Below are 13,719 nucleotides of genomic sequence, written 5' to 3'. Positions count from 1 at the left end.
GAAATCAGTATTTTTTACACGGTGCCATTTTTATGTGCGGTCATACACATATAAGAGTGCAAGAATGCATAATTTTGATACCAATTGACATGTCTTCTATGCACCTTACTTGACAGTGCATTCATTGTCATCTCTTTGGATACTGTTGTTTGAACAGCTGCTTCTGGCTTTCAGCACCAATTGATGTTGTGGAAGCCAATTTGGAAGCCTCCCTCTCTCTCCCTCCTTCCTCTCTTTCCCTCCCTCTCCCTCCTTCCCTCTCTCCCTCACCCACGCTCTCTCCCTCCCCCACCCTCCCTCTCCTATCAGAACTCTCACTTCTAATGTGCACCATCATCATTATCACTCTTGTTATTCTTTTGCATGGTTCTGCCAGCAAAAAGTTAAGAGCACTTCAAAAAAAGCACAAACCCAAGGCAACATCATTAATTATCCTATTAACGTTGGCAATCATACCGTAAATGCCCTTTGAGTATATCATTGGATTGTTGTGCTTGGCCTTCTATGCGCTTGGCCACTCCCTGTAAGAGCACATATAATTGCACTGGGAAACATTAAATTATCCTCTGTTGCTGCTGCTGCTCAAGAAGAACTCGGTTCCTGAATGACCTAGACTGCAGTGAAGCACGTATAACCAGCTAAGAGTCTGCAGGATTCCGTGCCTCACGATGCAGACTTACCACTATTATTCCAGTCTCCATACCAAGCACATATCTCTGGCCTGTGGAACACCATGTGAAAACTCATCTATATGTCCTACTGAACACAAGTGTGACTATCAGTGTTGATGGTAGGCATAGCTTTCATGAAGGTTTGGTTTTGGAGGGAATAACCTCCTTTGAAGAGTCATTGTTTATCATCCTTCAGTCACATGTCCCGTTTGGATGGATGAAAGCCCAAGGAAGACTGAAGTATGAATAAGAAGTTTTAGGTCGAGAACACGAGAAACACTTGTTCACTGACCAACTTCTCCGGATACATCCAAGATGTGCAATAAAATACACCAATCTGTTCCCTTTCAGAGGAATTATTTCGCATGTTCTTTTACACCTATATATTTTTTCCCCAAACCACCCAACTTGAGGATTCTTCCTATTTTACAGCAATTTTCCTCAATAGGTTTAACTGCCTAATTGGTGTCCTGATAAACACAATACCAAAGGCTTCCGTGATTTACCAGGCTGAAGATTTACTTTGAGCCAACATCAGTGGATTTGTTTTCATTCTCCCCATCAACTATCCTGTAAAGTATTTCACTTATGCGAGAACAATGAAGCCCACAGACAATCCTGAAACAAAATAATGGTTGTTTTGTACTGTTCTTATAACGGAATACTATGGAGAAAGATACATTTCATTTCAAAACTGATTATTTAAAGGTTCAAAACCAACAGTATTTGATAATGCCCGTTTAAAAGCAGTGGCAATTATTCTCGATATAGAGACTAATTGAAATGTGCCCACTGAATTAAGTAAATATTTTATATTTACTGAAAAATGTTTCTGCTCTCCAGCAAAGATTGTCAATTATATGTACACTGAAAAGTCAAATATAAAATACTGATAATAGCAGGAAAGTTAATCGGTTAATCACATTTAGTTATCTCTGTCATTTTCCAAATTATCTTAATTTTCCTCTGCTTTGCACTAACTTGCCTCTAGATTCATGAGGAGGTCCACGCTGATCCATCATTGGGCCCCTTGGATCTCCCATCATCCCTCTTGGATCACCCATTGGCCCCCTTGGTTCAACAAGTGGCCCACGTGGTTCACCCATGGGGCCCCTTGGTTCACCAATGGGTCCCCTCTGTTCTCCCATTGGCCCTGGTCTCATGTCATGTTGCATGCCCCGTGGTTCATGGGCATTTCTAAGTTCTGGAGGTCCTCTACCATCATGGCCAGGAACATGGTGTATGGGTGGTCCCTGATGTGGTTGCCCAATATACCCCCTGAAACACAGAAGACAAAATTACACAAATATATAGGTAACTAGACCAAGTGGGACCCATTGGGTCCCGTCGCCTCAACACGCGGTTACGAGGGGAGGGGGCGGCCTGCGGCGTCACATACACACTAACCAACCTCACACACACACTAACCACCACACACACACTAACCACCCCAATGATATTATACAGAGGCACAGAGACACAGAGGCACAGAGAGGGACACAGAGAGGGACATAGGCACAGAGAGGGACACAGAGGCATAGACAGGGACACAGAGGCATAGACAGGGACACAGAGAGGGACACAGAGAAGGACATAGAGGCAGGGGAGCTTGCTGCCTTTTGGAGCCTGGGTTTCTGGGTGTCCGCTACCTTTTGTAGCTTGGGTTACTAATTTGCAGCGTCTTTTAGACAATAGACAATAGGAGGAGTAGGCCATTCGGCCCTTTAAGCCAGCACCGCATTATAAAAAGTAAATCAAGCCAATGAACATGGAATCAACTGTGATTATTAGCAATACTTCTTGAAAAAACTCAAGAATTGATGTGACCAGTTCACAAGTTTAAATCAGTTTATCATGGCTGAAAATGTTATTACTGAGATCTCCAATGTCAATTTGTGCAGATTAGACTGATAATATGAGAATATGATCCATCCATGTTTGCTGGGGATGCTTTGTGTCTCTTATGTAAACCAGCATCTGCAGTTGTTACTGCATATGGGAAGCCTTTCTTAAAACGCAAGCTGGAAATAATCTGTCACTTCACGGAAACCACTAATTGTCTCCTATTATAATATCATATAGTGCCTTTAATTAAAAATAGTAAATTTATCTAGCTGAGTAATTGCTCGGTTGTGTCATAGCCCCGGGACTCTCATATAAATATTATGGATTATAAAGTATTATAAAGAACGATACAGTAACACAATCCCTTCCCCACCCCATTATAATCCATGCAACAAATTAGTGCATGAACAACGTTTTCTTTTCCAGTGCTTGTTGCTTAAAATATGGTCATCCAGGCAGAGCAATACATTACATAGGTATGTTGCAAAGCCTACCTGAAGCGTCGTTGAAGATCTGCTGCTGAGGGTGTGCGCGATTTTGGCGCCATTTAGAGGGGGCGGGTTTAAAACGCGATTTTCTCTAAGCTGTTCCAATCGAAAATGTTCAGCCTAGTTAATTATTAACGAAAAATCGCTGGAAGACCCCGTCGCAAAAGCTATTATTAGGTTTAAAGGCCTTGAATAATAGTTATAGTAGTTTAAAAATCAATCTTTAAACCCGCGACCGTCAGCAACCGCAGGGTCTCATAAAGAAAATAGCAGAAGGTAGGTTGTATATTTTTACATTCAAAAGGGCTTCTAAAGATCCCTTTATACTAAGTTTAATATTGCGAGTAGCTCAATTTGGCCCCATTATATCGCGCAGTATTTTTCTCGGCATTTGAGGCACAAATCTACCGCAATGTGAACGTTCTAAACCAGCGCGTTCCACAGGGACCCACTGGAAAGCTGATTTAAATGGGCATTTATTTACAGCAATTAAACACTAAATTCCTTCCATTTGGCCTATAAATTAATGTAAATGAGATTTAAAAATCATGTTTTATTGTGAATTATTTGTGAATATTATTTGGACATTTAGGCTATTTAAAAATGTTAATCATTTATTAAGAAATGGATAGATGTTTAGATCTAGTAATTGAAGTCTGAAATTAGCTACAATTAGGTAACTAACTAATTATATGCTTTAATTTCAGGTCATCCAAGTAAGATTATTTTATATTTGTTTCAGAATGCTTCAATCTATGATAACTGAAAATTTCATTCAGTTCTCTTAATTTTTAAGAAAGTTATGGGCTTTTGACTGTTCACGATCACAGCTTTTTTGTTATGTCCATAGAAAATCAATAGGGAACAAGATGCTCATTTCCCAGTATGAAAATGGCCATAACTTTTTAAATACTTGAGATATGAAAGTGAATTAGGTGTCAAATTAAACTTATTTTTATGCTTTATCTGATGGGATAAATTACAGACTTGATTTTTAAAATCTCAAAATTTTGTAACATTGCTACATTACATCTGAACGATAAAATAGCATCTACAAAAATTAGGTCATATGGTCATAAGGAATAGTAGTAGAATTAGGCCATTCGACCCATCAAGTCTACTCCGCCATTCAATCATGGCTGACATTTCTCTCCTAACCCCATGCTCCTGCCTTCTCTCCATAACCTCTCACACCTGTACTAATCAAGAATCTATCTATCTTTGCCTTAAAAAATATCCACTGATGGCTTCCACAGCCTTCTGTGGCAAAGAATTCCACAGGTTCACCACCCTCTGACTATGGTATTAACACCAGCATAGCCACACTTGAGAAATAATTGATTGTAAAAATATCTTGGATTAAAGTCTGGGATCAACTCAGAATTATATAAGGAAATACTTGACAGGCGACAACCAAATACTTTAGTTTGTCACTTACCTTGGTTCCACCTCCCCAGTGACAGAAAGCAAAGTCCCTCCACGCGGGTCATTTGGTGCATCTCCAAGCAACCCTCTTGGAGCTGGAGGCACACCTACAGGGGGACCCCGTTGCATGTTGCCTCGGGGGTCCTGCATAGGGACTGAAAGGGAAAAGGAACCACTGTCAAAATATTTGTCAAATGTGTGCATGAAATTATATTTTATAAATTCAGGCAGTAAACAACTGAAACTCTTTCTGACTTCACAGAGCATAGGTGATTACTTTCTGCATGGTGAACATTCTGTATGAGGCCTGCTCCCAAGCTTTTAGATCATTCTAAAAAGTAGTCTTAAAAGAATCATGGACAGAGCATAAGGATGATTCAACCACAGATATCCATGATACATCACCTTTGGAAACTATAGGTACCTATGCCTGTTTCCTGTCATTCGACACATGCCATTGTATCTTATGGTATGCTACAGCTGACTACGTTAGCACAATTATTTGAGTTAGCTATTTGAGAATTGAATGATTATGTTCTGTAAAGTTCTATGAACACATGAATTATTTCAAACAATACATTTAAATTGTAAATTTATATGAACCATTCAGCTCAAAGAGCAAATTAAGCATTCTAATGTACTTTAACGATTCTTTTAAAAAAGCATCGCCATTCAGCCATGCGGCCGGCATTTCCATTTCCAACATATATGCTCGTCACCTTCCACTAGCTAACAATAATCTATCCTACATTTTCTTTGAACTTCGTCCCCTTTGGTCTTATTTTCACACCCTACCCTTCCATATCTGTGTCTCCCCTGACTCAGCCTGAAGAAGGGTCTCGACCCAAAACCTCACCCATTCATTCCATCCAGTTACTGCCTGTCCTGCTGAGTACTCCAGCATTTTGCCTATTTTCCATTTCTAAAATTCATTGTAAAAATAGCATTACGGTTAATGTATGTATTGCTATTATGTATTGCTATCTTCCTTTTCTATGTCTAGTGACCACGTAACTTGAATTGAGGCTGCAGTCTCTTAAAATAAGCAAATCTTGAAATGTTTTTACCTATGAAGCATACTTGTCAACAAGTGGAAGTTCTATGAGACTGAGGGAAAGACATGGGATGTTTATTGTCTATCAGTGTCTATCTGCATGGAATGGAATGGAATACTTTATTATCACATGTGACTAGGCACAGTGAAATTCTTTGCTTGGATACCCAATGTATACAAATAGCGGCCACCTACAGCACTGACAAAGTTACAAAGCACGCCGGCTCCTCCTTTTGTTCTCTCCCCCTCCCTCCCCCAACAGCGGTTCCCCCACCGTGATCGGGTCTCCATTGTCTTTTGTTCTCCCTCCTTCCCCGTTGTCTCTCCCCATCTTCTCCACGCCGGGTCCTCCATTGTTCTTCCCCTCCCCCCTCACAGCGGTCCCCCCACGCCTAGTCTTACATTGTTCTTCCCCCTACCTCATGGGGGTCCTCCACGCTCTCAAGAATCTTGACCCAAATGAAAATGGTTTCTCACTTCCAATTTTATTGACACATTCTTTTGTAAGAAATATAGTATCCAGTTATAATTAAGTTATAGCTCTCTTATTGTAAATCTAGAAAAAGCCAGATCTAATCAATAATCACTATCTTGAAATATTTCAATAAATATTGGCAAAAATAAAAGTTCTTAACTTTATGAGAGTATCAAGGAAGAGAAGGAAAAGTAAACAGCAAGAAGTTGAAGTCAGTATTGTTGTCAATGGCACAGGCAAATAAGGCCCTACAGACAGACTATAGGAAATAGGTAAAGGACCACAAATCAGTACCTTAAAAGATAGAAATCTCTGCTTCAATATCAATACCACATATTATTGAGCTCAGAGCAGATAAATGAACAGTTGGAGATATGGTGTAGAAGGAATGGCTTCAGAATCCCGAGGAATTAAGACAATTTTGGAGACAATTTGAGCTGCTGCAAGTTTATGGCTTGTACTTCAGCAGGAATTAAACCAATATCCCCATGGGAGGATCAACTAGTGTTGCTGGGAACCTAGGCTCCTAAACAGAAGGGCGAAAAGCCAAGCTGGAAGCTCAGATAAGGGGATATTAAAAACAGCAAAAAATCAAAGGTAATTATACATAGTAATGGAGACACAAGAGACTGCAGATGCTGGAAACCGGAGCAAAAAATAAACTGTCGGATGACCTGAAACATTGTCTGTAAAATTTTCCACCACGGATGCTGCCCAATCCACTAAGTTCCTCCAGTAATTTATTTTATTTTAAATGGAGCTATAACGGTACTGATAACCACAATGCGTGGGAGATAAGCAGTGTACTAGCACAAGTGTGCATGTGTAAACAGAATCAGAATAATGAAAAATAAGATAAAACTTACTAAAGGTTTAAAAGAAATAGGAAATGTGGAAGAATTCACAATGGATATAGTCAGTTTATGGACATTACCGAGGGTCAATGGAAATGAAGTAACAAGTAAATTTGATTTGTTATGCTTGTAAGTGAATGCACAAGTGAATGTAAGTGAATGTGTGGTAAACTTGGTCAACTTCAGGCACAGATAACTGCGTGGGAATATAATGCGGTGGCAATAACAGAAGCTTGGTTCAAAAAGGAATGGTGCTGGTATTTAACAATGACCCCAGCGAATTATCTTTTGGATATTAGTATAGAAATCCACGAGACCCCGGCTTATACTGTCTTCACAAGTTGGGCACGACTTCTTGCTGTGACAGATTCAGAATTCAAGGTTCTTGCTTGTTCTGTTTTTGAAGTGTACTTTGGTACATATTTCCTTCCAGAATTTTACATTTCCATTTAAACCAAGAAAAAAACTATACAATAGCCAACATCCTAAGCCTACACGAGGAAGTAATAGCAAAAGCACTTGGTACAGAAAGTACATCTTGCAATTCAATCAAGACTGCACTGCTTCAATGACCACTCAGCTAGCTGATGATTTATCTGTAACAGTGGAAAGATGATAAAAACTGAGAAGGATCTGTATTTAAAACTGCAGTTAGTGGGGTTATCAATTTAGTCGGTTCACGTATCCAAGAAGCAAGGATACACAAACTGAGTTGGGAGCCTGTGAGTTGAGTATAACTCACGTGATGTATTAGAATTTGTAAACGGTATAACAAAATGTCAAAAAGGCTATAAAGTTAAAGATCGTCATTCTTAGTCTTGTTATCAATCACAAGTTCAATCTTAGAGGCCAAACAATTGGGGGGAAAGTCACATCCTGCATTCTGAACCCCTTGAAGTTCAATTCCACAAAAACAAACAAAGGCACAGAAATCTATAACTGTTTGTCATTTTCCCTCAACTGACAAATCAGTCATGTCCATGGTGAATACTTTTTAAAAAGCTGCAAGGTTAGAGTTAATGATTATCAATCAACAAGAGTGGTTAAGGGGCTGTCCCACCTGGGCGACCTAATTGGCGAGTTTAGAAGAGTTAAAAAAAAATGAAGACCTCCAAATGTTGAATACCTCCCTCGACTATGTAGAAGACCTCCTTCGACGTCCTTCGACCATGTTGATGACTAGCTATGATTAGCTATGATAAACTTCGGGAAAATTGGACACCGAATAGTGGAGTGAAGACGACCTCCTACGACTACCTTCGACTGGCCTCGATTACATACTACTAACATTCCGACCTACTACGACTAAACCTACAAGTAAAAAAAGCATCAATTTTTTTCCATGGTCGACCTTGTGTCGACCATGCTGTGAGTACGAGTCGAGGGCAAACTCTCCAGAACTCGCGGATTAGGTCGCCCAAGTGGGACAGGCCCTTAAGAATACTGGCCTCACTGGCTTCCTCAGCTGATTTAGCTAGAAACATAGAAAATAGGTGAAGGAGGCCATTCAGCCCTTTGAGCCAGCACCGCCATTCATTGTGATCATGGCTGATCATCCCCAATCAATAACCCGTGCCTGCCTTCTCCCCATATCCCATGATTCCACTAGCCCCTAGAGCTCTATCTAACTCTCTCTTAAATCCATCTAGTGACTTGGCCTCCACTGCCCTCTGTGGCAAGGAATTCCACAAATCACAACTCTCTGGGTGAAAAAGTTTTTTCTCACCTCAGTCTTAAATGGCTTCCCCTTTATTCTAAGTGTGGCCCCTGGTTCTGGACTCGCCCAACATTGGGAAATTTTTTCCTGCATCTAGCTTGTCCAGCCCTTTTATAATTTTACTAGACTACGTGGGACCCGTTGGGTCCCATGTTCAAACGGGAGGGCTGGTCCCCCAACGCAATATTCCACCTCTCCACCAATTCCAATATTGGTGGCCAGAGGGATGGGGGGGGGGGGGGGTTTCTGGAGTGCTAGTATGGGCGTTGTGGGCTGACGGGACTGGTTTCCAGAGGGTTAGTATGGACATTGTGGGCCAAATGGATTCTTGGGGTGGCAGCTCAGTCACTCAAGCCGGATGTGCTTGCAGCTCACTGGTGGGCTGACATTTGACTCAAGGCTATTCCTTGAAATTCCATTTCAAGCAGGGTGCAAGGCCACCAAATTCAAATGCAGTTTCCTACCATTTCAAGCAGGGTGCCAGGCCACCAAATTCAAATGCAGTTTCCTACCATTTCAAGCTGGGTGCAAGGCCACCAAATTCAAATGCAGTTTCATACCTTTTCATGCAGTGTGCAAGGCCACCAAATTCAAGCGCAGTTTCATACCGTTTCAAGCAGGGTGAAACCACCATAAAACACCACATAAACAACACTCACAGTTCAGTAGACATTCAGTGTGTTCGGTTGATTCACAGCTCAGAGTCCTGACGTCTCCCTCCCCCATCTTGCAGAGACTGAGCCACACACACACTTCTGGGTTTTATAATCCCTCCCCCTCCCACTGGAAGGGGCATGGCCTTCATGGCATGATTGACAGGAGAGAGATTCTCAACATTTTTTGAACACTAATAACACTTTTATTTTTCATTGATGGGAAGAATCCTCTGCACCTGATTAGCAGAGAGGGGACTGAGTAAGATGGCCAAAAATCACAGCCATAAGTGGTAACGTTTTATCTAAAATCAATATAAAGCGCAAACAGGAAGTTGTCAAGTTTAGACTCATAATCATTGTTTATTTCAAACCGACAACAACCATTTGCTGTGCTTTATTTCAAACCGACCACCACCACCAACAACCATTTGTTGTGCTTTATTTTAAAACCGACCACCACCACCAACAACCATTTGCTGTGCTTTATTTCAAACCAACCACATTTTCATTTTCAAACCACATTAAGGGCACTCAAGGTCAGTAAAACCACACTCACAGTTTAGTAGACATCTGTTCAGTGCTATTCACAGCTCAGTCTGAGAAACATGACCCTCTCGGTCCCCCTTCTTGCAGAGACTGACTGAGGCACTCAACACTTCCGGGTTTTATAGTCCCTCCGCAAGGGGCGTGGCCTTCAGGAGAGAGAATCTCAACATTTTTTAAACACTAATAACTCTTTTATTTTTCATTGATGGGAAAAATCCTCTTGTCCTGCGCAGCAGCGGGGACTCCGAGTAAGATGGCCAAAAATCACAGACGTAAGTGGCAGCGTATACAGAACAGCAGGAAGTGGTCAAGATCAGACTTTTAGTAATATAGATAGATTTGTTTCGATAAGACCCCCCTCATTCTTCTAAACTCCAGTGAATATAAGCCTAGTCTTTTCAATCTTTCCTCATATGACAGTCCCGCCATCCCAGGGATCAATCTCGTGAACCTACGCTGCACTGCCTCAATCACAAGGATGTCTTTCCTCAAATTAGGAGACCAAAACTGTACACAATACTCCAGATGTGGTCTCACCAGAGCTCGATACAAGTGCAGAAGAACCTCTGTACTCCTATACAGAAATCCTCTTGTTATGAAGGCCAACATTCCATTAGCTTTCTTCACTGCCTGCTGTACCTGCACGTCAACTTTCAGTGGTTGGTGTACAAGGACGCCCAGTTCTTGCTGCACCTCCCCCTTACCTAACCTAACACCATTGAGACAATAATCTTCCCCCTTGTTTTTGCCGCCAAAGTGGATAACCTCACATTTATCTATATTATACTGATTCTGCCACGCATCTGCCCACTCACTCAACCTGTCCAGGTCATCCTGCAACCTCCTAACATCCTCTTCACAGTTCACACTGCCACCCAGCTTTATGTCATCCGCAAACTTTCTAGTGCTGCTCCTAATTCCCTCTTCCAAATCATTAATATATATGGTAAACAGTTGCGGCCCCAACACCGAGCCTTGCGGCACTCCACTCGGCACTGCCTGCCATTCTGAAAAGGAACCGTTCACTCCTACTCTTTGCTTCCTGTCTGCCAACCAATTTTTTATCCATGTAAACACCCTACCCCCAATACCATGTGCTCTAATTCTAGTCACCAGTCTCCCGTGCGGGACCTTATCAAAGGCTTTCTGAAAGTCTAGATACACTACATCCACTGGCACCCCTTCATCCATTTTACTTGTCACATCCTAAAAAAATTCCAGAAGATTAGTCAAGCATGATTTCCTTTCATAAATCTATGATGACTTGGACTAATCCTTTTACAGCTATCCAAATGCCCCATTATTACCTCTTTAATAATTGACTCCAGCATCTTTCCCACCACCGAAGTCAGGCTAACTGGTCTGTAAATCCCTGTTTTCTCTCTCGCTCCTTTCTTGAAAAGTGGGATAACATTAGCTATCCTCCAATTCACAGGAATTGATCCAGAATCTATTGAACATTGGAAAATGATCACCAATGCGTCCACTATTTCTAGAGCCACCTCCCTGAAGACCCTGGGATGCAGACCATCAGGCCCAGGGGATTTCTCATCCTTCAGTCCCATTAGCCTACCCAATACTATTTCTCGCCTAATTAAATTTTATTTCAGTTCCTCTACCTCCTTAGATCCTCTGTCCTCCAGTACTTCCTGGAGATTGTTTGTGTCTTCCTTAGTGAAGACAGATCCGAAGTACCTGTTCAACTCTTCTGCCATTTCCTTGTACCCCATAATGATTTCACCTGCGTCTGCCTTCAAGGGACCCACATTTGACTTTGCTACACTTTTTCCCTTAACATATCTAAAGGAGCTTTTACTGTCCTTCGTTATATTCCTGGCCAGCTTCCCCTCATGCTCCCCCTTATACATTCATATACAATACTTTTAATTCCTTTCACATCAATCCCTATTACACTTCGACATACTCTCCTATCCCTTTGTGAGCTTTCTTTCCCATTAATTCTGGGGTCATTAACTATCCCTTTACTCTCTTTCCCTTTAACTCCGTCCTTGACTATCCCATTTGACACCCCACCCCCCTTATTCAGTTTAAAACCACCCGTAGGAGTGGCAAACCTGTCTGCCTGCCAGCTCGATTTGTGTGGTGAGAGATAAGTGCGATACAAATCTATGGACATATTTACTTCATCGGTTCATGGCAACATTGCTAGAACTGGTGACACAACATTCCTTCCAGATGCAAGATCATGTCTTCCAATTGAAATCATGCTGTATAACATTGTGTAGTAACACAAATCATTGATATGGGATGGATCTAAAAAGAATAAAGTAGCTCAAAAATCGGTCATGGTCAATGGGGTGCTGTGAGCTGCAACTACACAGCCCAGCATATTCTGCAGCCCATGACCAATCTGGAGTGGAGAAGAGCAATGGCAGAAACTGACATCTATACGAAACAGATAAAAGCAGAATGCTACACAGGGAATGAAGAGAAACCACAATAGTAAGGAGGGCACACAGAATCAAGGTACGGACAACGTGTCTAAGATTTATTTCCCCTTAAGTCTATTGGATTATTTTTCAGCATGTATTAAGGGGGCAGTTATAGCAGTCAGTAGAGCTGCATACCTCTCTCAGATTTGGGAAATCTGTGAGCATTCATGTGTCCCTAACAAATGTCTACAGGACGTATGTCCCAGTTGGAGCAGTTCTACATACAGAGGGGCATATAGGAGACAGAGAGGTTACAAATAGCAGTTTTAGGGAAGTACCCCACCCAAGGTTCAGCCAGATACGTAGGCAAACGTCATCACCAGGAGAGGTAGGCAGATACTGCCTGAACCGCTTGTGGCTATGCTTCTCTCTCAAACAAGTATACCATTTTGGATACTGCTGGGGGAATGGTCTCTCAGGGACCTAGAGCAGCAGTAGCCAGAACTGCGGCATCACGTTCGACACTTGAACAGCAGGGTAGGGCTAAGTTTAGGCGAGCACAAAGACACAATATTTAAGGGTACATACAGGCATTTCTGTGGCCGCAAGCACGAAATCCAGGATGGTATTTTGCCACCCTGGTGCCGATATGAAGAACATCTCTAGGTGGCCACAATACATTCTGAGGAGGGTCAGCAACAAGAGGTCATGGTCCATGTTGGTACCATTGGCATTAAGTAGGAAGGGAGATGAGGATTTGCAAAGGCAATTGCAGGTATTAGATAAAATATTTATTTTGAAAAAGGGCCTCTGCAGTTATGATGTCAGGATTAGGACCTGTGCCACGAGTTAGTGAGGCAAGAAGTACAAGGATAGTGCAATTCAATATAATAATATAATAATAATAAATTTTATTTATGGGCGCCTTTCAAGTCTCAAGGACACCTTACAAAAATTTAGCAGGTAGAGGAAAAACATGTAAGGGGAATGAAATAAATAGTAGAGACATGACTAGTACACAAAGTAAAGACAGAATACAATTCAAAACACAATATGAGGCAATTAATGCACAGATGAAAAGGGAGGGGGACGTGGGGCTAAGGATAGGCAGAGGTGAAGAGATGGGTCTTGAGGCGGGACTGGAAGATGGTGAGGGACACGGAATTGCGGATCAGTTGGGGGAGGGAGTTCCAGAGCCTGGGAGCTGCCCTGGAGAAGGCTCTGTCCCCAAAACTGCGGAGGTTGGACTTGTGGATGGAGAGGAGACCGGCTGATGTGGATCTGAGGGACCGTGAGGGTTGGTAGGGGGAGAGGTCAGTGAGATATGGGGGGGCCAGATGGTGGAGGGCTTTGTAGGTGAGGATCAGGATTTTGTAGGTGATCCGGTGGGAGATGGGAAGCCATCTAATGTGTGGCTAAGAAGCTGGTGCAGGAGGAAGGGGTTCAGATATGTGGATCAATGGGCTCTCTTCCAAGGCAGGTGGGAGCCGTACAAGAGAGTTGGGACGCAACTGAACTGGAGGGCAACCAATATCCTATGCCAGGAAGTTTGCTACTCATGAGGGTTTAAACTAGTAACAGTGCTGTGAGAACCA

At 42.1% G+C, this 13,719-nt stretch overlaps 1 protein-coding gene across 4 annotated transcripts in view; it reads right to left on the bottom strand.

Annotated features, from left to right (window-relative positions):
• cstf2 (cleavage stimulation factor subunit 2) overlaps positions 1 to 13,719 on the bottom strand; it is a 70,382-nt gene that overhangs the window by 29,812 nt on the left and 26,851 nt on the right. For all 4 annotated transcript variants that reach the window (XM_033030453.1, XM_033030451.1, XM_033030450.1 and 1 more), the window contains 2 exons: positions 4,443 to 4,584; positions 1,657 to 1,949 (listed from right to left, as the gene is read on the bottom strand). In XM_033030453.1, the coding sequence (XP_032886344.1) occupies positions 1,657 to 1,949; positions 4,443 to 4,584 (435 nt within the window). The remainder of the gene's footprint in view (positions 1 to 1,656; positions 1,950 to 4,442; positions 4,585 to 13,719) is intronic.

Source organism: Amblyraja radiata, chromosome 12 (assembly GCF_010909765.2).
Source record: "Amblyraja radiata isolate CabotCenter1 chromosome 12, sAmbRad1.1.pri, whole genome shotgun sequence".
NCBI lineage: Eukaryota > Metazoa > Chordata > Chondrichthyes > Rajiformes > Rajidae > Amblyraja > Amblyraja radiata.
The sequence above is the reverse complement of the archived record's forward strand: the minus strand, read 5'-3'. Positions and strand labels throughout refer to the sequence as shown.